The 24,000-nt window shown below is 40.7% G+C and overlaps 1 protein-coding gene across 7 annotated transcripts in view; it reads left to right on the forward strand.

The window, feature by feature from the left end:
* The first annotated feature begins 920 nt into the window (after window positions 1-920).
* The window catches only part of pbx3b (pre-B-cell leukemia homeobox 3b), a 58,273-nt gene continuing 35,193 nt past the window's right edge, over window positions 921-24,000 (forward strand). For 2 of the 7 annotated variants that reach the window (XM_018669501.2, XM_051075224.1), the window contains exons 1-2: window positions 925-2,489; window positions 3,124-3,197. In XM_018669501.2, the coding sequence (XP_018525017.1) occupies window positions 2,242-2,489; window positions 3,124-3,197 (322 nt within the window). In that variant the 5' untranslated portion in view covers window positions 925-2,241. Of the gene's footprint in view, window positions 2,490-3,123; window positions 3,198-5,794; window positions 5,982-24,000 lie in introns of those variants that run through there. The other 5 variants (XM_018669502.2, XM_018669505.2, XM_018669497.2 and 2 more) reach the window with 4 other exon arrangements.

Below are 24,000 nucleotides of genomic sequence, written 5' to 3' on the forward strand. Positions count from 1 at the left end.
GTGAAGTTTGTCTGGACCCTGATGCCTGTTTGTCTCATCAGAGCACAACTTCAAAAAGAGAATAATGAGACTGAAAGTAAAAAAGTGGAAAATGTTGCAGATAGTTACTAGCTAGATTTTCCAGCAATAATGCCAACTGTTGTACATTTCTTCAGATGGAATTTTGAGCTGTTTTCCCCTCACTCTCTTTTTTCCCTTTTTAGCTTAATTTGATATAATGGTTTGGTGAAACATTGGAAATATACAAGATCTTCCAAAAATTTGTCAGTCCCAACTGCTTATAAGACATACTTTAACACATTTATTGATTTTCTGATACATAGTTTTGGAAGAAATTACATTCATAATGGTCTGGCTGCAGGAGAACATAAAATCTAATGTGAGCAAACAGTACTGTGCATGAAGCAGCAGAATTGTCCTTGTTTATGTTGACTCTGTGACTTTATTCAATGGTTATCATCAAACCCAAACAAACATTAAACAAACCCCTTCTGTCAAAAGTTTAGCATCAGGACCTTGTATAGTACAGTCCTCCTTTGAAAGACACGCTGTCTTTCCATAATGTAGGAAAATCTAACCTGTGTCTCACTCCACACTCTGTTTCTGCATGGTTATCATGAAACGCCCATAAAATGAAGGCAACCCCGTATTTTTCCCCTTTTCCATACAAATCCATGATCTAAATGTTTATTGTAGAGGTGCACAGTATATTTGCTGCCTTGCATCCAGCTCAACAACTTGTCTGCTGCCATAGCAACTGCGGAGGAGCACGGAGCAGCGCCGCCTGCTTGTGCAATGGATGTCACTCGTGGCAACGACCAATCAGAAGTTCCCATCCTTTTGTACCAGCAGTGTGAAGATGGAGGGATGGAGTGGGTGGGCTCTCGCCATCATGCATCTGCCAGTAATAGGACACGGGGATCGTCAGTCTTCGTCTCTCTGGCCCGGGATTGGTCGAGGAGCTTTACTTTCCAATAATATAAACATGTCTACTGCTCGCCTGGCTTGAACCAAGGCTTACAGGGGACTGTGCAGTTCTACATCAAACTGTATAAAAACTCTCATTATGTATTTGCCTGTGTTGTTGCAGGGGCTGAATCTTTATCACTGCTAGAGAATATGCACATAGCTGCACGTGCACGCGTGAGGAAACGAGGATACCCTGCTGCCGCTGCTGCAAGAAAGAGAGAGGGGGACTCTGCCGTGCTTTCATCATTATAATCACCATCCTAAGTACTAGCTCTTAACATTTTGTTTTTCGGTGTTCAGGCGAGAAGTGACAAGAATATAGACCCCTCCTCTGCAGGGCGGAGCGTGCATTTTCATTTCGTATTTTGTATTTTTTTTATTTTTTTTCTACCCCTGTTCCCTGCTCTGACACGTCTGCACTGAGTGAGTGGCATTGGCACACTGTCAATCGCTCACTACCGCTGCCATCAAACAACATAAAACACACACAGGCAGAGGCTGGAGCTCATAAATTTCAGCAGGGCAAGATATTTTTTGCGCATCGCCTTTATACAGCGGTTGTATCCTAATTAATTTCTTCTCGCTGTTGCTTTTTTCTAAACAGAAATCTCCCAACTTTTTTGTACATTTCATATTTTTATAGTCACATTTGGACACCTTATGCAGTAGATTGTGTATTTTTTAACACTGTCAGTTGTCGCGGGAGTCATTTCTGCACATTTATAGTTGGCAACACCTGCAAGCCTAAGATTTTTTCTTTTGATTTGTTTACACGTTTCCACATTGGATATTTTTGTTGCCGGTGCTTTCACGAGGAGGATTTGGACATTTTCTTTTTCTTTTTTTTCCTGGAGAGGAAATGCGCCGGGAATCCCATGAAGAGAGCGCTAATAAATGAGAGATCACCAAGGAGCGTTTCTGTCTACACCACCCGTCAAATCCCAGAGAGAAGACAGATTGGCATGAGGATTCGTGCGGGATACGATGGACCGTCAATTTTGATAAAGAAGTTTTAAGAAGAAGAAGAAAACGATTTATGCATTTTTCTACAAACACGGTCACGCGTTTTGGCACTTTGGACCGCGCGTAAAAAAAAAAAAAAGCAGAAGCGAGAGGACAGCGAGAACTTGGACACAAGATTTTACGCTATAACATCACTGCTAGTCTTCGTTTTTTAAAAATAAAAAAGCCTGTGCGCTCTTGTGTCGCTGAAGAACCCCACAGCCGTTGCATCCCTTCAGTCTGCGGCACATGTTGTAGCCGATTTCGTATATGAGTTTTTCAATTTGTGTGGCTCAGTGCACAGACTCTTTATCGGCTACTATGGACGATCAAGCCCGGATCATGCAGTCGATCGGCGGTGTCAGTCTGGCTGGCCACTCGGTACAGGGAGGCATGGCACTGCCGCCTCCACATGGACACGATGGGACAGACGGAGACGGAAGAAAACAAGACATTGGTGACATTCTCCATCAAATAATGACCATAACTGATCAGAGTCTGGACGAGGCGCAAGCAAAGTTGGTTGATTTATATGTTTTATTAACTTCGCCCCCCTCCCTCCAAAACGCTGAACGCATCATTATTGAGTTGTGGCCCGCTTAACTTAACTCCCCCAAGCATAACAATAGACTGGAGTGGCTTAAATGATAATCTTACACTGAGGTGTATTTACTGCCTCACAAAGCTTTAACACAGGAGAAAGTTGTCACTGAGGGAACAACAGCTTTTTATTTAAACTGCCTCTTATTGCCAAGGTGAAGCTGAGAGAGGTGTTGTTCAAAAAGTTTTTGTGCACACATGTCCTGTAGTAAATGTTCATACATCTGCAGAACTAACTGCTGCTGAAAAAGGAAAGTAATTGCAGAAGGCTCATTATATAAAAATAATTGTCATTAGGTGTCATATTTTATAATGGAGCATTATTATTAATTAGTAGATACTTTCATTTTCTCTTTTAACTTTGTGCAGATACCACACTGTATAGTAGCAAATGATAACTTAAGAGAGACTTGTGTGTTGGAACATTGCAAGTCATAACATAGTGACAACTAAACTCTCTATCTTTGATAATCCATTTACTTGTTAATGTCTAACATGTGACTTATCAGTGAATTTATTTCAGTATTTTATCTTTGTCTTATACTGAAACAGGAAACATGGACTGAACTGTCACAGAATGAAACCAGCACTCTTCAGCGTTCTCTGTGAAATCAAAGAAAAGACAGGTAAGATCTTTGTGTAAAAAATACTTTCATATGCAGCCAAAGAAAAACAATATTGGAGCTTTGATACATTAGCACACAGACATTTTAACCTCCCAGTGATCCGATGGCAGCCTGCATCTAGGTTACAGGGGACCTCTGCCCAAATTAATCAATCACTTTTAAAAAATATGTCATTGTGTCACAGCAGAAGTACTGTAGATTTTTTTTTTTTAACTACTTAAGATGGTCTTGTTTCATCTTTTCCAGCACTGGTTGCTTGGATTTGAACAGAAAGTGCACTCCAGCTTTCACCCTCACTACCCTGGCACTGAACAGGATGGGGGGAAATCCCGTAGCATATGCTCCTACATAGCTGAGATCACACAGAATTCATGCTTTATAACCTCACAACAATTTCCACGTTTTGGACAAATGACAGCAACAATCAGTTTTGGTATATTGTAGCTGCATGCAGACCCCCTTCCTATAAATGTGAGCAGCTGATCCTGGTAAAATGCACATAATAGAATCAGCTTGTAGAAAATTACTATAAAAAATAATTTAGAAAAATATTTTTTTGTCATATATTGCACAATTTTGCAGATTTTTATGACCAGGGTTGAAAACTTTCAGTGTGTGTCTGCGCACATATACACACATATATGAGCGATGTGACATTACAGCTGATATTTTCCTGCCTTAAAATTTATCTTATAGCTCAAATTTTGCTACAATATATATATATATTTATAAGTCACCTATTTACAGACAGATTGTTGTTTCTACACTTTCTCTACAACCTTTATGGGGCATATAATAAAACGCATCCCTATAAATTTTTAAATGAATACATAGTTGATTTTTGGTGATAACAACTTTGTCCAGACCATGTTTATTATGCCTTATATTATGTGATTGTTCTGGTCATAAAACTACTGATGCTTGAGATATTCAAACTGTACATCACAGTTTATTTTCCAAGTGATATGTACATTTCTCAGTCAAAGCAAAAATAAGAATATGAAGTAAATGATGCTGTGGGTATAGTGTAATTTAGTAAACCTGACGTCTTGTCAGATTTGTGACCTTTGTGCAGTTTATGAGGAAATTGGCTTTGGGGAGATCATAAAAGTTTATGAACTTCCCCAACACAGGTGGCGTCCACAGGGGCAGGCAGAGGGTTTCACAGTCTAGCCGAGGTGCTTGCGTGCCTGTTGAGTTCAGACGGTGAAAGAGAAAGAGGAACAGAGGTTGCAGAGCGCACATCTCACAAGATGCCAGCTTTTATTTTGTACCCAATCACAGTGTTTTCCAGTAAAGAAGCATCGCTTCATCTGTTGAACCTCTGTGAAAAAAATGGTTAGATAGGTGGTTTTATTTTCAAACTTAAGCTATATTAGCGTCCTGTTCCAGTATGGGAATTACTCTGCGAGTTACTTTAATCAGATGTTTTAACAGTTTGCTTGTCGAAACTTGTATGAAGGCTCTGGTTTGAACGTTTTTGCTGCGAACTGAGCTTAGATAAGCTACTCAAAGTAGCATGGAAAAGTAAATGAAAATGACAAAAAAAGATTAACATATGTTGATGTATGAAAGAGTGTATGTGCCTGGGAATAAGTGTGTGTGAGAAAGAGATGAGACAGAGAGAAGAGAGGGAGAACAAGCTTGTGTGTGTGTGTATGTGTGTGTGTGTGTGTGTGTGTGTCTGTGTGCATGGTTAACCTGTGGTTTAGAGTCACAGCCTCCCCCTCTTAGCCATTGACAGAGCTCAGCTGGTCTGGTGGCCTTGTTGACCGGCCTGTTTTTCCAGCACACAGTGATCCTTTCACTGGCTCCATGTAGCACCGTTCACAGGGGCTTCCTTGGCTCTTTCATGTGCGTTCAGATGGCACAGGGGCCGCTGTCTTTCAACCATGGGATCAACCGTTTGCCTGAAAATGACTTTTAATAATAATTCTGAAAGCCGTTCAAGAATCATTGGTGTAATTACAGTGCACATGTATCATGTTATCGAGACTTATTGTCTAGTGCGGAGACGAAGAGTGAGTCTAAGTTTCGGCTTCGAAGCTTTAGAGATGTTTACGTTAAAAGTAATTTGTGATAAGTGATGAGACAAAATCAAAGTGGTAAGAATGATCTCAATCTTGATTTCTTACTTTTTTTTTGCAGAGGACAGGTAAAGAAGTGCATTTTCTAGCACTGTCAGGGTATTTTGAAGACTTTTCAGGGTGTTTAGAAGTTTCTGGCACTCTTCTAACTGTTATTATAGAGCTACAGCATATTTCTGCATTGCTAATGCCCTAGAAGTATTAATTCACTTTGATATGCTAATTAGAGAGCATTATGCAAGAAATGAGATTAAGTGGCAGCATGAAGTCATTTGCCTGTCACTAAATTGAGTGTTTTTAGCAGGAGGGTTTTTTCTCCCAGATTTTCTTGGTTTTGCATTTAGATAAGCTAAATGTGAGATTCGGTTGGCAAGTGGTGTTCTTTGTCCTTAATGTTTTTCTTTTGGTACGTACATAAAGAAACATGGCAATTTCAATGTTTCACTCTCTCACGTTTCTAACTGTTTCAGGACAAAGGGTGCATTCATGCTGTACCTCTTTTACCTGTAGGCTTCATGGGAAGACAATAAGTGCATTGAGAAAATCGCCTGTGATTCAGATGAGTTTCGCAGTTAGTCCTCTGTGCTGGGCTTGTTTTATCCTGCTGGCTACTCCCTTGTCTTGCTTCTCATGCTTGGAAGAGAGGCTCGCAGCAGCAGCAGCAGCAGCAGCAGCGGGAGCGGCAAGAATAACAAAGGTGAAAGATTACCTCCATATGGTATTTCTGACCAGGAAAAGAGAGGTTCTGTAGCAGGACTCCTCTTTGATGTGAGGTTTAATCAATAGAAAGAGATTACAGAAAACTATTACAGGCTAAATCACGGAGTGCCACAGAGAGGCTTAGCCCTCTCCACAGCTCTCTCAGCTGCATGGTGCTTCTTTTGGCTGCGTATTGACTTGTTGTTTTCCTGACCTTTGACTCATCAGGTTCAGAAACGTGGGGGTCTGGAAAGGTAGAGGAGGGAGAGCGAGGGAGAGGGAGAGAGAGCGTGTGGCAGATTCAGGCTGATAAATGCTCCGATCCAGTGTTTAAAGCAGTGGATTAGGGAGGGACTACACTACACTACACTCACAGTCCGAGCCAATGTCGGCGTTGTGTTGCACATATTTGATTTGGCTTCTGAAAACCGCCAAACATGCTTTGGTGTATGTTTTATTGGTTCGTCTATGTTATATGTAATGTTCAGCTAGGGAAGAGTCTGTTAACTAAATACAGTTCAGGATGAGCCTGTAATTAACCACATGCAAGGCTGACTAAAAGCATTACCTGGAGTAAATAGAGTTAGGACTGAGGAGGTAAGCATTTCTGAAACCTACAGGGAACATTAATTTCAATGTTCCCTGACAAAGTTAATGAGCCTTCTCAATCCAATTGGGTTATTATTATTAATACCAATTTATTATTATTATTATTATTATTATTATTATTATTATTATCATTATTATTCTTATTATTACTATTATTATAATCTCAATAGCTGCAGCTAGAATAAAAGAATAAAATATAGTTTCTTTGACTTTATTTTTCTACCTTACTGGTTTTCTTCGTACTGAAAAAGCTTCAGTAAATGCATGACAGAGAACAGAAAGCCATTCAGCAGGAGAGACAATTGACTTTGGCTGCTTTTTGTCTCAGAGAGCCCCAGTGATGCGGCTGCAGTGACTAGATAGTGTTGTGCCGAATGGCTTGCGCACAGCTGGGTTCCTGACTGGCTCAATGGCAGGGCCACTAGTGCTTCCTCCTCTAAAGCACGAGGGGGACCGGGGGAAGATGTGGTTATTATCTAAGTAGCTCCCAAATACCCTCCATTTCCCCATCAGCAAAGATGAAAAGGAGAGCCAGACAAAGAGAGGGAGAGAGAAAAAAAAACAAAGAGTATACATATCAGTTTCATTTGGAAGGGTAAATGCTTTTGTGCTGTGGAGATAGATGCCTCTGCACCAGTGCTGCCTGGTGTCTGCACGTACGGCTCCTCAAGTCTGTTTTTTGTGTGCGGTGATTCAGTGCTGTCCCTCCATCTGCACACACGAGCACCCATCTTGCACACGTCTCCCTCGCCACCCCCCTCCATCGCTCCAAGCGTTTTCTGCGGGCTCCTGCACGATCAACAGCTCATAATTGTTTTTTGCACATACGTTATGCAAATGAGTCTTTATGGCAACTGGCATAACAATTAGCATCCTCCAACAATATTTTAGTAGGTTAATTGCGAAATTTCTGAATTGTACATCTGAGTTGTTAATTAGGCATGACAGAGGTGGTGAAATAGTTATCTTCAGGCGGTGGCAGCCAGCAGAGGCTGCTTTGGATGCAAAAAGGAAGGATTGATTGAAATTAGTTTACAGCAGTAGGAACGTGGCTGTTTTCACGCCCCTTTTCGCTTTTTTTGTAGCATCTGTTTGTCACTGAATGTGAAAAATATAAACCTGAAGCAGACAGGGAGAAGCCAGTTCAAATGATGACCTGAAATGCTGAACAGAGATGTGAATGATACAACTTGTTGTCTTGTCAGCATGACTTAGCAGGGATTTTTTTTAAAGCATCACTGGGGCTGTGCTCTTGTCAAAACTGTAAAAGACCTTTGACCTGCTAGACATAGTTAAACCAAATTTTCTTTCTTTCTCTCTCTCTCTTTTTTTTTTTAAGGAATTGCAATATGGAGTTTTTACTTCTTTAAATAAAGTCAATGACAAAAACAAGCACTTAAAATATTTTACACTTTCTGTTTTATGAAGCAGAATTGCAAAAAAGGTCAAACTGTTTAGTAATTTTTGGTTCCAGAAAAAATCATTTCCCGACAGCCTGTGTTAATGAAACACATAGATGCAAAAAATAAAATGAACTTCTAATGTGCTTCTGAGAAACACTTGTGTTATTATGTATCTTTATTTAATTGTACTTTTGAACTAGGGTGGATCTTGCTTATTCTTTCAGTTTCCAGTTTTTATTTAGTGCTAAGAAAAACAAAATTATTTTTCTTTTAACATGAACTTTTCCCTGAGTCCCCTGTGTAATGACCGTGTCACTCGATGGCCGAGCCTATGTAACTCCATAGAGCCAGTTGTTAGAGTAAAAAGGGTTACAGTGAAAGACTAGTGCAAAGCAAGTCCTCTCTCAGTAATGACTCTGCTATTTATAGGTCCCTATTTCATTAGCTCTAGTGTTTCAGGGAAGAGTTTTCCTCATGGGACAATAGACACCATGATGTTCATTTACTCTGTACACATTACATGTGGACAACTAAATGACCCATCATTTGTGAGTGGAAGAACACTGAAAACAATCCTGCTTCTGTCACTAATTTTTTCCTTTTGTTTAAGTAAGTGTGTCCTCCTTTCATCTTTTTGATTGACAGTTTGTTACTTAAAATTTTTGTAGGCAGTTAAATACCTATATTTTAGACCATGAAGTGTGTGTGTGCGCGTGTGTGTAGGTGTCACTCCTACAGGTGATGGATTTCTGTAGATAAAGTGATGAAAGAATTAGAGGCAGAAGTCAGTAAATGCACACATTTTATATCTCACTTGTAATATTTTGACAGTGTGTAGCTTGTTGCTCGACAGAAACAGAATGATACATTCTTGTCACCTTTCTTTTCTTTACACAAGATTGTTTTTCCAAAACAGAGGGGAAAAAAGAAATCTGTGCTCTTTTCCTCATTTGCAAGCTTGAAAATGAAGCCCTCTCTTCCCATTGTTCCATATGCCATTGTTCCACGTTTCATACATTAGAATGATATATTGAAGGCAGAAATGGGAAAAAGACTGCAATGCAATGAAATTTTAATCAGCGTCTTCTGCTGCTTTAATAAGGCAAATAATTCTTATTGGCTGCTGTGTTAAGATTTCTAATATTTAATTCATAACAAACCTTGCATTATTCTGCTTTAGCCCTAAGACAAGCTCCACTCTGCTGCCTGCCAAAAGGCAACTGTGGGGGAAAAAAAGATGTAAAAGGAAGTGCAGACTGAGTGTTTTTCTTATCAGTTGTGGCATAATACTATCATATTGTTTTGATACTGGCTGTGAATATAAATACATATTTAGAATTATTTAAAATAATTGTATCACTGGAGCTAATAGAGCACTACCTGAAACTGAAATTCCTTCTTTTTTTTGGTATTTTTGTCAGGAGTAAGTATGACCATTCCCAAGGTACACTATCTCTTTATTTTCTTAAGTCCTTGAAGTTCATTTTTGTGTCTGAAGTAATGGAAAGATGGCGAGGGGCCAGCAGCTAGGTGCTGGCTCATGTTACAGTGAAACGGCGGGCCCTGTTTTCGTCTCTCGGTGAAATGGCTTAATTGGTGTCAGAGCCCCAGGGATAAAGGCCTCTTGCTCTGAAACACAGCCACACAGGCCCTGTCTTCCCTCAAACCAGGAGGAACGGCCGGCGTCTGCTGGTGAATGAGGACTAAGCCGTGGCATAACAATACCAAATGATGTTTGGGATGACAGAAATTAATATGCGCTTGCTCCCAGAAAGCTATGATTAATGACGGCGAGCAGGGGAATGCTGTCCCTCCTTTTTGCTCCTCTGTGATGGGGATTGAAAAGCAAAAAAAAAAAAAAAAAAAGCTGGTTTCTCCTCTCTTTAGAAAGTGGAGGTCATCCAGAGTACATTACTGCTATTCTTCTCTTGCTTTTTCCTCAAGCAGGAGGCAGGAAAGGACTGAGCGCTTGTAATGAATTTTGGAATGATTCACTAACATTGTGAGCCAGTGTTTTGTCCCATGGTGTGTGGCTCACAGAGGCGCATACCTGTAAAGCTTTGAAAAGATATTCACCCACTTCTTGTAATTTAAACTGTAATAATTAACAGTCTGAATATCACGCTGATAATTACAGATATATTTTTAATTACCTGTGCAGGATCATTTGAAGTGATAATTTGTGCTAAAAAAGAAGCACTTCTGATTTTAATAATGGAGCTAATAACTGATGTTCTGACGGTGCCTTCTTTTCATATGGAATTTTTACACACACCCATTGATTCAGAGCCAAACGTGTGAACAAAATGGTGGTGTGCTGTTGCCATGATAATGATCTGTATCTGTTGTGTCCTAGGAGGAGACACATGAATATTTAATTGTGTCTGCTAGAGAGATCCCCAGACCCTTCTGTTCATATCTTACTTTCTCTAATGTGTTTCCACCCTCCCAGGTACTTCCTCTCTAAGTAATGGAGAATTAAAGCGCACATTAAAATGATATAAATTGCAATGTAAGGGATTTCTAAGGACATTTGTCTCCACACAATGCGGTTGAAAAATTCAAATGGCAAGTTTTGACAACGGACATTCTGCTGACACGGTGTATTTGCCTCACGTTGGCTCCTCAAATAAGCATTTTCTCTGTCAGTGTGATTGATATGTATTAAGCATGCACTTTTTACATCACGGTGCTCTGGAAGATGATGTGGGTGCAAGGATATGAGTTTTAAACAGTGAATGAGTTCCCCCCTCATATTGATCTATTTGTGTTGCCAGAGTGGCAGGTGCTATACGAAGACTGTGTCAGCTTTGATTGTTTGTGTCAGTGATCCGAGCCGACACTGAGCTCTCTTACTGTTCGTCACCGCACTTGCTTCCTCTTGATGAATGGCAGCACACCACACAGATCCTCAAAAAACTCATGCCTACGCTGTCTCGCAGACCCTGTGAATCAGCATTGGTCTTCACAGATTATTTATCGCTTGTGTATGCACAGATTTTTTTTTTTTAATGCAAAAATGTGGGACAACCTCAAGTGTCCCAAGGGTTGTTTTTTTTTTTGGTCTTTTAATGCAATTACGTAAAAGCTTTCCATGTGAACGTGAGCATCAGTTGTTGAGGGGCCGGAGGTGTGGTTCCTCACCTTCTCTAAATATTCAAGATTAATTCTTAACCTGTGTGTGTATGTGTGTGTGTGCACATGTGCATGTGTTGGCAGGCCTTGCTAGATTGTGGCGTGAAGGTGAGGTTGCGTGACGCTGGGAGCCTCTGTAAGTATGCAGAGCACGACGGGCCTCTCGCGGGTGCTGAAGGAGAGCATGGAGTGGCAGAGTTAATTTATTTAATGACTGAGCGTCTTATATCTCCCCAGCCCTGATTAGAATCCATGCTTGATGAGGGAAGCGATAGAGGGGTGTGCGCTGCCCCTAGGCCCTAGCACGTACGTTCATGGTTTTCCTTCTCCATTGCCTATTTTCCCTACCCCCAATCCACTGGGTTTTGCAAATAAGAAAATTTTTAAAAAGAAAGAAAGAAAGAAAAAAAGGGAAAATGCACCACAGAATAGGATAATTTCCACTTCTGTCTGTAGCGATATTTTGTGATTATGTCTCTACGTGCGATCATTTTGTTGCACTGACAGGAAATGCAGCTCTGAGGCTGATTAAGTGTGTGTGTGTGTTTGTGTGTGTGTATGCGCGCGTGCGTGGTGTGTGCCCCCGTGATAAAGACGAAGTGCTGTGGAGCTCTATGAACGTGGGAAAGCCAAACAGAGTGTGTCACTTTGGCAGCACGGGCTGTCAGCATTGGGGAGCTGCAGTTGTAAAAACCATGACCTTCCTCTTTGCCAGCATGTCTCTTGCAGAGCCAAAGCGCTGCCCTGTAGATCTGGGCTGGCTGTGGGAGGGAATACAAACACAAGAGAAAGGACAGACAGTGGAAAAAAACGGTAAGAGCCATAATTGTGAAGAAGAAAGGAGGAGGAGGGGTGGGTGGGTGGATGGGGGGTTTGGTTGAAGTAATGAAATACTTCTTGGAGCTATCATGACTGAGAAGGTGAGGGAGGGAAAGCGAGAGGACTGGCGAAGAGGGAAAAAATACTCCTAGGCTTCTAACATTTCCATGAGCCATCATCAGTAATGCCGCAGCAGCCTCACAAACCAGAAATTATTTCTTCAGGCGTCGCTGTCAAGTGTTATTCAAATAACACCAGCCTCACATTTGAATAACAGCCGACATTTTGAATTAATTAATCAGACAAGATAGTCTGGGCCTTTTCTCATTAGTCTACAGGTCAGGCTGGAGAAGATATATGCGCTGGTGATGATATACTTGTCTTTAATAGTGATTTATGGAGATTTTGGATTGTACTCGATTTGTCAAAAGGGCCTAGTAGCAGAAAAATAGGACAGTGCATATTTCATTACCTAATCTTTGATATGTTCCATGATGCTAAAAGATACAATCCTGTTGTTTAGATGCACAGGAAGCTCTTTTATATTCACTCTTCTTGAGAGCCACACACACACACACACACACACACATACACACGTACCCGGACTCACGTGCACGTACGCACACATACACACATTTAATCTCCTCTCATAGACCTCTCCCATTTTACTTTTCCTATGCAATTAAGCGAGGGCTGTAAATTATAACTGTGTCGTACTTTAATTATCATGGTGTAAAAATAGAGTTCCTGTCTTTGAGAGGATTTCATTAACTTACTCAATATTCCATGTCAGCTCAGAGAATCACAAGATTGCAGTGAGGCTTGTGTTTAACATGCTCTGAATCAAGTGTGTTATTTACTCCAACCTTATGTACATTTATTTGAAAAGTAAAAAATAAAAATAAAGCAGGTTTACATATAAACATAGGCTATAAATTTCACAGCTGCATTTGTGAATTCACTTTCGTGCAGCCTGTTTACTGGCTGGCGTGACATTTTATTTTGGTCTCATATAGGGTAGTGAGTATGGTCATGGAGCTGTAGATGAAAATATATATTTTTAAAAGGAGACCTAGTGCTAACAATGTAGTGTCACCTGCTTTATTAGGTGTTAAATATTAATAAACACATTCCCTTTACCAACACTCTACCTATTTTTATTTATTTATTTATTTTTACATATGCAGGTTTTAATTACCCAAAGTAGACATGCAGCACATGCAGTATGCATCTGTGATTTTGTGCTAGACCGTGTGTGTGTATGTAGTAGAGAGTGTATATTTGTGTGTGTGTGCACAAGTGTCAGGAAGCTACGAGCTGTTGCCATTCCGGTGAGCAGCCCACACAAAATGCACCAACACCAGTGTGACAAAACATTCAAATAAATTGCTGTCAGGCTGCCGAAACACCAAGTGCAGCGATTTTTATCTGACATGTGGAAGACCCAGACATGCAGTCCTGACAAGTAACGCCGGAGCACCTGTGAGAGACGGGCGATAAAAATCAGGATATGCCTGATCCTCGGCATAACAATACCTATCATTACTTGATATTATTACTCTTCTTTAAGAGAGAGCCGGAGATGGAAAGATAGTGCGCATGTTTAAAGTCTGGATAATAAATGATCTTAGGCCATCGTTTGTGTAGATGCACTTAAAATTTACAGTTAAATTGAATTATGCAGTCTGATGGCGTATCAACAAGTACTAAACTGGCTTTCATATTCATGCTGAATTGTTTATTACTCAGAGAAAATGGCCATGTTTTTTTGCCTGCAGGCTCATAGTAAACAAAAGTCCAAGGTTAGGACATTTATTCATTCTAGTCCAGCATCATTATTCACAAGTGTACTGTTTAGAGAACAAAATCAAATGCATATGTAGAAAATGAAGATTTTGAGGATTTCTATATTTTTTTAATTACAAAAATTTTTCATTTCAAATGTTTCCTGGACATCACATTGTTAAAATAGCTAAAATCCTGTAAAAATCAATTCTGTTTTTTTAGTTCTTTTGCAGTTTAAATAGAAATTAGTGCAAAATCAACCCGCCTGACGACACTGATTGACTTTGTTTTACTGTTCCAAGTAGCATGGAGGCACAAATAAATACTGAGAGAGCTTGTGTTGCTTCACTTATTTTCATTGAGTCTACAAAATTGACTCAGTAATTCTTAAATCCAATTGAGTAGTGTTAAAAAAAAGAAGCTTTTTAGAAACTCTGAGACAAAGGACCCACTGTGGAATGCGCCATCCATTCTCTACTGTATTGTTATTTTCTCCCTTATAGGTTACTAATGAGGAATCGGCCCTCATTATGATTTTAAGGATGAGAGAGGAAAGCTTTTAATTAATGATATGTAAATGGTTCTGAATTGATTATGTTAGAATATCAAGAGAGATGGGTAGAAGCTGTGGTGTAATATATTTTAATTAAGAATTAATTAAAAATGATGGCAATTTTATAGAGGCTCACAGAAAATAGAAGAATTTATTCTCTGTCACAAGTAAATCAGCCCCTGATTAAATAAACAGACACATGCTGTATTCATTGAAGAGTTATATTTATACGTTGCCAGGAAGAATTATCCAGATAAATAAAAAATGAAAAAGAAAAAAAAAGGATCAGTGCGGTATGTCAGTGGTCGACCACAAGCTGGGTTCTCTGGGGTTAATGGTGATTTATCTCATTCCTAATTCATGAGATCCTCCTGGTCTGTGTTAGGTGGATCAATAAAGCTGTGTTTCCTTTTTGAATTCAGTGTCTACTATTAGATTTGCAGCGTGGAACACAATTATAAGTAAGACATGAATGCGCGTTTTTATCACTTGTGGCAAGTGAATGTGCGCTCCCCCCCAAAAGATATCAATCTGTTTATGAGGTAAAAAGATTTGTGTGAAAAAGATGAGTTTTGACTAGACAGGGACCCTAGTTAACCTTTTTAATTGCTATCTGCTTTCTTTCATTCATTCTTCGGGGCAGAGGGAAACAGAAGACACTAGCTGCATTAACGGCGTTTGCCACTATTAAAGGGAGAGAGGTCTTTGTTTTCTGCTAACGGTGGCATGCATGCTCTGTGCTAAACTCCGCGATCAATGGCAGAGAGGCTGCTATCACAGCACTCGGAGCAGGCGTAGCTCAGGGGGGGGGGGGGGGAGGGGGAGGGTGGGGGGTCCCTGGTGGTTCATTTTGATTGGAGCGCAGAGTTTTGTGTTGAAAGGCGAGGGAGAGACAGGCTGTTGGAAGCAAATCCCCCTGGATCAGTTAGAGCTTTGCAACAAAAACACCTTGATATTCCTGGGAACATTTGCTTAGGAAAAAAGAATGAATTTAAATAAACGGGCAACGAGAGAGTGAAATGATCTAAAGCATTTCTGAGGGTTTGTGTGTTCAGAGAAAGCTTGTGTATCTCAGGCTTAGAATTAATTTAGAAACCATGTTTCAAATCACAGTAAATTGCTGCTGTGTAAAAAGGGAGAATCAATGGAGCTGTATTTTGTCGATATGTTGTTTCACATTCTTACAGAGCTTTTTTAAGTTAAATATATATATATATATATGTTAGGAGATAGTATGAAGTTGATTACACTATAGGCTGACTAGCAGACAGTGGCAGTGTGGCAGTCTGTGGCAGCTTTTATGAGCTAACCAATCTGTTATGGGCGGCAGGGAGGATGTGCTGCTTGAGATGGAGGGAGTGTTGAATGGATTATTAGTCAGAGTCCCCCCCATACCAGGTCACATGTAAAGGCTTAGAGGCATCATGAACAGTCACATGCTCACACACCCATCAAACGTCTGCGAGCACACATACTGTACATGATGAGCAGAGGGACGCGCGTTCAGAAAATCACGGAGGGGCCACAGACGTGTGCATGCATGCATAGATACAGTGCATGCACGCCAATGGCTGGCAGAGCATCTTCTTCCTGACACCTGCAACTAGTTGCAATACATCACTGTCAGGATCGCTTTCTCCACCTATCCGCATTTGCGCGTTAGTTATCCGCGGAGGCCTTCGTCAAAAAGTTGAGCAGTCTTGACATCAGCTCCCTAGTGGGAACAGAAAAGGTGAAGTTCTGCTGGGAGGTGCCATGGCGGATGTCATCGCCGGCTGTACTCTCTGCACCCAACAGCATCCTAATGACAACTGAAGAGAGAAATTATGGTTTAACATACAAACATTATGACACAATTAATTCTGTAATTGACACGTGAAGTGAAATTCTGAACGACAAAAGCAAACATCTTGCTTTGTTTCTGCTCTTTATCGCAGGTTACACACAACACTGCACTGTGCATATACTGTATTTATGAAGTGAATGCCGGGGAATGACATAATAAAAAGCCAGGTTGAGGTTTATTTTGTTTAGGGCCTCTTGTAGTGAATGTGTGTGCTTGTGTAATTGACAGCGAGTGTGGCTGTCGAGGAGGAAGTGAGGGCACGGCGCCTCCTGTGTGAGCTCACTGTGGAGACGAGGAGAGTCTGCCAGTGGCACTGCTAGTGGTGAGCACCAACAGCTCCGGACCACGACAGAGAGGAGGTGGGGAGTAGTTGGGGGTGGGAGTGTGGGTGGGGGGAGTGTTGGTGGGGGGAGGGGAGGGTCAGCGTCTGAACTGGCTGATGGGAGCCAGAACATGAAACAATGCCGGGGGAACGTCTGGTGGGTTCGCTGCACAGAATTACAAGCGAGGGAGCAGGCCTGCTGAGGCAATTACAGCTTAATGGGGTCATTTGGAAGGCAATTGCCAGGGGTTAATGTAGTATGGAGAGATGAGGTGAGATTGAAGTGAAATTTTTGGCTAGAAAATGTGTTCAAATGAAAAGGGAGCAGGCAGACAAGTCGCACACTGATGGGGTGGGAGGTTGATTGGGGGAGCTGGAATGCAGGCTTTCACTGCCACACAGATAGACGCGAGGCCTGCTCCCTCACTTGTATGTGCACCAGTCCAGGCAAATGCACATGCCCATACAGGTGCTTTTGTGCTCTCTCTCCTCTCTTCTTCTCCAGCCAAGCCTGTGCACACTTTTCTGGCCTCTCCTTACTGCCTAGAACAGCGAACAAGAACTCTACTGTTCCTCTTTGCTGCTGAAAACTGTCACAAACGTGTGTAGCTGCAGTTTCCTTTTGTCTCGGATTACCTGTGACATCATTTCCTTTATTAGAGAATTGCAACAATCAGGACACAAAACAGAAAGTATCACAAGTTGTTTCTAAGTGATACAGAGAAAGATGTGTCAGAGACACTACAACAGGCACCTTAGAGAAGGAGGATAAAAAGGATCATTATGCGCTGTTACGTTAGCCAGTTCATTACCTTAATTGCCCAACATAATCCGGTGTTGGAAGGGTGCACTGGAGCTTTAGGAAGGAGTCTTTGCCAGGACCTTCCTAGCCCAGGTCTCATCTCCCTGATCCCCTGATCTGTAGCAAGCAGACCAGTCATGCTAACGTTAAACTTTGATCAAAGCCAAACTTATTTAAGGTCAGCCATGTGAAATCCCCTGGGAGCCACCGTGTGTGCTGGAGCAGACTGCGATATAGGAAGTAGTACAGCACTGTGCCTTGCTGCTGCTGCCTGTGACCGTGCTGGATCACTGGACAGCAATAGCATTATCATCAGCCCTTTCAAGTCTTCAGCATTTTTACGCGATTATGCTCAACAGTGGAACTTCACATCATCCATGGGTGTAGATTCCTTAAGAGTGCATTTTCTCTCTCTCTCTCTCTCTCTCTCTCTCCCTTTCTGTCATCTTTGTGAAGTCTATGCCTCCCCTCTCCTCCCCTTCCCGTCTACACAGGGTTTTGGCCAAGAGCCGGCCACTTCACTGAGGCAGATTTTCCCAGGCTCCCCAAAGGCTATTTTACCAGGATTCCCATTAGGTCTTTACCCATTACCAATGTTCCAAATCATTTACAGAAGAATCTATTTACTTTATGTGGTAATGGATTCATTTGACATGGCATGCTCTAAAGAAACTCGACATTTAACATGCACTTTTCCCCCATTTTAATCTTTTACCAATATTTTCTATGTTTGGTTTATTTTTACCTGTCACAGCGGCAATTGTCTCATGTATGCTTTCAAATCGTCCTCCACAGCTTTCCACTACAGTGCCATATTGTACAATGTAGAGGTGGTGAAGCATTGTGTCAGTGCTGCAGGAAAAACAAGTATGATGCAACTCAGTTGTCATTTTAGAGTGACAAATAGACAGTGGCAGACCATCAGAAAGGGGGTGAGAGTGGGATGGTGTCACTGACAAACTGCTATGACCTTTGGGTCCTTTGGCCTCCAGAGTGCAAGGCACATACAGTGTTTACCTCAGGTCAGCAGCAGCGTGAACATGCCAGTCGCCCCTTGGAGAAGAGCCCAGCCTATTGCACTCATCACATCTGAATTGTCATAATCAATAATCAGTCAGAAAACCTTTGGTCAGATTGGATGCATGTGTTGGGCATGAGATATTAAAGGGGGAAGAAGAGTCTTTATGTCAGTTTACGTTTTAAAATACTATTAGTTGACTATGTGAAATCATACTTTTGCACAAACAGTCCATAAAGCAAAGCCTTTACAGCAGCAGAAGAGAAGCATAGCGCCTAAAGCTACTGAGCACTTCTCCTTCCCCTATTCCATGTCACCAAAGCATCCCATCAAAGCCTGCCTCTTTCCTGTTGTAAGGTAGAAAAAAAAAAATCAATGCCGCAATCTTTTCTTTTTGCCTCCTCCAATCCGTAATTGAAATGGAAAATCAAATGAACGGCAAGCAGATAATTGTTTTATCAATATTCCCTGCCTGCCCTACAAGGGTCAGTGCAGAATGATCATGAGTCGGGGATATGACGAGGACAAAATGTGAAATTGAACAGCTAGGAGGCAATAAATCAGCCCTGACAACTAAGAGTGACCAGCATGTAGCTGCAGCAGGCAGCTCTCCCCTCAGAATTTGTCCTAAAGCTGTCTACACTAAATGGGGAATATTCATCTCATTATTGTTGCACTTAATATTGCTATCAAATATTATTCTTAGAGTCCAGACGGGAAGTCAAGGTCACTCGTGCTATTATTGTTGTCATTGTTAGTGTGTGATATTGAGAGTATAATAGAGGGCAAAGCCATATGGTCTGCTAGGCTTATGAGGAGGCAACGAATAAATTTAGCCATTTGTTAGAGTTGAGGAAAGAAGTGGTTTGCTGTTTGGTTTCCTTTTGACATGTTCATCACTATTACTGCTGCTTATAAATTGCTATTTAAGGATGAAAAACCAACAAATGTACAAAAACACCAACAGCAACACTGCCATCATCATCAATAAAACCATCTTCTGACAGATAACAGATAGTCTATGCAGTTGTCAGGTTTCACTGTCAAAACTGCTGATGTCTGTGGTGCTATGTGTTGAGTTGGAAAATAAGAATAAGCAGATTCAGTTACAATAAATTAATTAATAACAGATAATAAGTATCTTAACTGTTACCAAATAACAGACAATAATGTTCCTTTGTAGACTTGTAGAGGCTATGCAGATATAACTGTTAATTTATGTATTTGTTATCAACTATAACTCCTCCTGTTGGCATCCATACAGCTGGTGTATAAACACATACTGAATGACAATGTAGTAAAACACAGTTGCAATAATATGAAGTATGTCTTCATAGGAGAAGTTACAATTATTATTACGAATAAAGTAATATTATATTACAACATCTAAAATGCACTTATATCTGTTTATAACCACATTATAGTGTGCATTAAATGTGTTATACTACTCATAAATGCTGAACAGAGGGATTTAAAATGTCACTGTCCAAACTTTAAAAATATTTAGTTTACTAAGATATAAGAGAAGCAAATCAACATAGTTTACAAGCTAGAGTGAGGTAATGTTTGACATTTATGCTCAAGAAAATGACTGAAATGATTGACCAGTAAAATTGTTGCCTTTTAATTTTCTGTCAGTCAACTTATCGATTAATTAGTAATAGTTTCAGCTCTACAATAATACATGTCACCTTATTTTTGCTACTCCCCCATTATATGTCTTTAAATAAACCCATCGTGTCAGCTTTCTAAGTCTTGTAAAAACTGCAGATAAAACAGTTGCCAGAAAATCGACATCCTAAATCATATGACGTCCCTTCCCATCTGGCTCATCCAGTTGCAAGGCATTGACAAAAATATGAAATTGATTTGGTTGAAGGGTGTTAAAGAGCCGACAGGAGAATGTCACAAACAATGAATGGTCACAGCTTGGAGGAAAATCAATGACAGAGGTTGAAGCCAGTCTAGAGTGCTACTTGGCAGTGTTACACTGTTTCTGGAAAAGAGCTGTCTTCTGGCCTTGGTTGGAAAACCTGAGAGGTTTAATGAAGGAGTATATGATAAAACTGACGACTGAAATATGGACATTGTTTGACTTCAGTGTGGGTGGCAGCTATATGTATGCACCATTTAAAAGTCATTTGTGATTACAGATAACAGTATGCACTGTATATGCAGGACTGTATAGCAGAACCACAGTGACACCCTGATAGCTTGTAGGGCACTTGTTGTCACCTTGTCAATCTTATATGTGCTCTAATGTGCACATGTGATTATAGTGTTTGCAGTACAATTTTATGTGAATTTTACTGTGTAGATTATGATCCTTGGAAGGAGAAAAAAAATGAATTGGCAGAGCGTCTTTCAAGTGGACAAAGTGATGAAAATCCCCCCTACTTTGTTGGGATTGCAGTTGTAAGCTTTGCACCATATGCTACTTTCCTCTTTAGCTGGGATTATGCCATCATTATTGCTGATAAAAGCTGTTTACTGCCTTGGCTCCAAATCGATGCTCGGGGCGCTCTGAAACTGGCATTCCCTCTCCAGAAGAATTCATTCCATGCCAGCTGCTCAGGATTCAACCCCCTTTGTTTAAGATTTCACAGTTTTTGTGATGTTTATTTTCTATTTAGTTTTTGCCCCCCATACCCCCACCCTCACACACGAGGTTTTTTTCTGCATTAGCATATGTTTGCAACAATTTGACATTTACATTTGATTTACTTGCAGCAGATTGAAGGTGTCTGAGACATGCTTGTACAATACTCCTGGTGCTACAGTGCTAGTTAGCACAGCAGAGACTGTAAAATACAAATAATGAGGCCTGTTTTCAGGAGATGTTTTCAGCAGCGAAACGCAAACATGGCGTTGATAAGGCTCTGAATTTGGAGCAATATCCTAAAGGCTCCCTTCTCACAGTGTTACCAATCAATGGCATAATCAGTCAATGCAGATTCAGCCCGACAGCTGTGTTAAGATAACAACTGGTTCTCATGACTATAGCGGCCCCAATGACCTTGTGTGCCTCAAATTAATAATGTAAAATCAACACAAGACAACCACCCCCCTGGTTCCCATGCAGACAATGATGAACTACCTTTTTGCCTTACCATCAAAGGCCACTCAGACTAAGACATGTTTCAAGGCATAGACCATAACGTCACATCTTTTTCTTTTTTTTTTTTCAACTTAGGCTCCATGTCCCTTAAATAATGTCTCTCACTCTTCCTCTACAGCTCCCTAGTACCCAGGGAAATCATACTGATCAATATTTCCCATTTTAGAGGAACTGCGGCAAACATTCACACAGGATTTACTGTAGCCCTCTGTTAGACTTTAATCAAGCTATAATTTAGATCCAACAAACAAAGGTTCTGTTGAAAATATATGGAAAGTCTGTTTGCTTGCTTTATCTATCTATCTATCTATCTATCTATTTTTTTTTTCATTTGCTTATTTTTCAGTAACTGTGTATGGTGTTCATGCATGTGCTTGCATGCATTCATAATGTCTTCACAGGGCATAAATCAGAACATGCTATCTCAGTACTTCTTTATATTGGTCAAGGGCCATTGAGCAAAACAGCTTAATGCGCCCTTAACCGTCTCAGTCATGGCAGGAAGTGGAAAGACTGCTGACTGGCTGACACCAGGGCTGACACCCTCTGCAGTCTGTTTATTGTTTAATCATAAAGTGTGTCTTTTTTCAATTTCTGGAAAAAAAAACCAAATAAAACACACCAGAATAATAGTTTTGGATGACTTTAAAAGAGAGATGAAGAAAATAAAATGTTCTATTTTAAGTAAGCTAGCACTAAGCCAGCTATTTTAGCTTGCTAACTTACATTGCTATGCAGGCAGTGACGTAAGCACAGATATATATACTTTAGGTATATTTTAGGTTTAATAACCTAATGGAAATGGCTAAGTTTACTCACTCAAGACAAGAATGATAAGAAGGCAAAATGTTGTTTTTTATTGTATTGAAAGCTATAGCTAACATCTTAACTTTCAACAATATGACATACAATTAGGATGGCTTAATACAACTCGCTAACCTTATGACAGTAAGACATATCAAGGGCTACTGCTAAACTTAAAACTAGCAACAATACAAGGTTAGTCTTGTTCACTGATCATCTCCTGTTTTTAAATCACAGTCTAAAACCTAAGAGAGAACACAGTGATGGATGAAGTGTTTATCTGGTCTTCTAATGCCAAGGTTTTGGCAGTTGATATTCCTTTCATACCTCTTGGGTATCGTGTAGCAGCTCCTCATTCACCTCATTCATCGAAACACAAACTTAAGCTTTACCCCATCTTGGGAGGATGACCTGAGGCAAATCCATAAGGCACATATAATCAGAATTTCTTAGGACATATGCACATAAAGGAGAAACTGAAGATGAATGCATTAAGGTGGCGTATGGCATGCTGCAACTTTTTCTTTAGTCAACAATTTTTGCTGAATGCCCCCCCCCAGTATTAACTCATGACATCTCTGCAAACAAGTATGGCTGCCACGCATGCTATGCAAAGGATTATATGACTGGAATGGAGTACAAGACATTTGGATTTGCTCTTTGATCTCTGCTTGAACTTGCTGGTAACTGGGTGACCAGAGTGCAGACTGTTGTTGACTGTTCTCCATGGCAGGTGGTGACAGAGCATGTGTGGTCCCCATCACAGGTGTGTGCAATTAGCCTGACAGCTAGTCCTGGATTGCCATGAAATAAGACCCTCTACTGTTTATGTGCCTGTGTGTGTGTGTGTTCAGGTGTCTGTCTTTGTGTGCGTATGTGGGCATACTAGTTACCAGCAAATATAAACTGCTGTACTGCCACAAGATCCTTTAACAAAGCACCGTGGTGCAGCAGGGTTAGATGATGTTATACAGCACACAGTGTGGATCCAAACTGTCTGGATCTTGTTGCGAGGTTAGAGAATCTGTGTGTCATTTATTCAGCCCCCTGTAATGGGGAATGGACTTGGAAGAGAAGAGAGGGTAATGTATTGGAAAATATCCCTTTCAGCACCTCAGCATTACTTGTCATAGGTCAGGCTTAAAACGTAGCTTGATACAGTTATTAACTCTAATCCGGGCATAAACACAAATCCTCAAGCACCAGCCCAATTAATAATTTGCATAATTAACATGCATTTTAAATAGAGGCTGGTCTTGTCGTTGCCAAAGCAGGGATGGGGGTAATTAGGGCTAACGGAGCAGTGCCTAGGGCCCTTACCCGTGGACGTGCTGCAGTCGTTTCCAGGGAAGGGATTGACAATAGCAAGACAAGCTCTCTCGGCTTAGAGTGAAACCCCCTTTGACAGAATTAATAGTTGACAAACTGCTCCTAAAGCCCTGGCATTGTTTCTGTCAGTTGTTTGGTTTGATGTCACTGTTAGACATTATAAATCAATAGTGTCAGGATTTAGTAATGTTTATAGCCAGCCATGGTTTATTATTTCATGTGACTGTCATGGACAAATAGTATTTATCATAGCTGTCTATAAATTACTGCAGACAGACTGTTGGTTTACCCAAACCCACTCTGCTCTTACAGGGCCCATTCCAACGTCCACTTACATATTTAGAGTAATTTATTTTCTCAGCCGTAGGCCCACATTAACCCCTCTCTTTCCCACACTCCTCTGAGACTTATTGTAGCTTGATTGCTGTGCCTCCGCCGACACATTAACACATCAAAAAAGCTGATCAAAGCTCA

Source organism: Lates calcarifer, linkage group LG13 (genome assembly GCF_001640805.2).
Source record: "Lates calcarifer isolate ASB-BC8 linkage group LG13, TLL_Latcal_v3, whole genome shotgun sequence".
Taxonomy (NCBI): domain Eukaryota; kingdom Metazoa; phylum Chordata; class Actinopteri; family Centropomidae; genus Lates; species Lates calcarifer.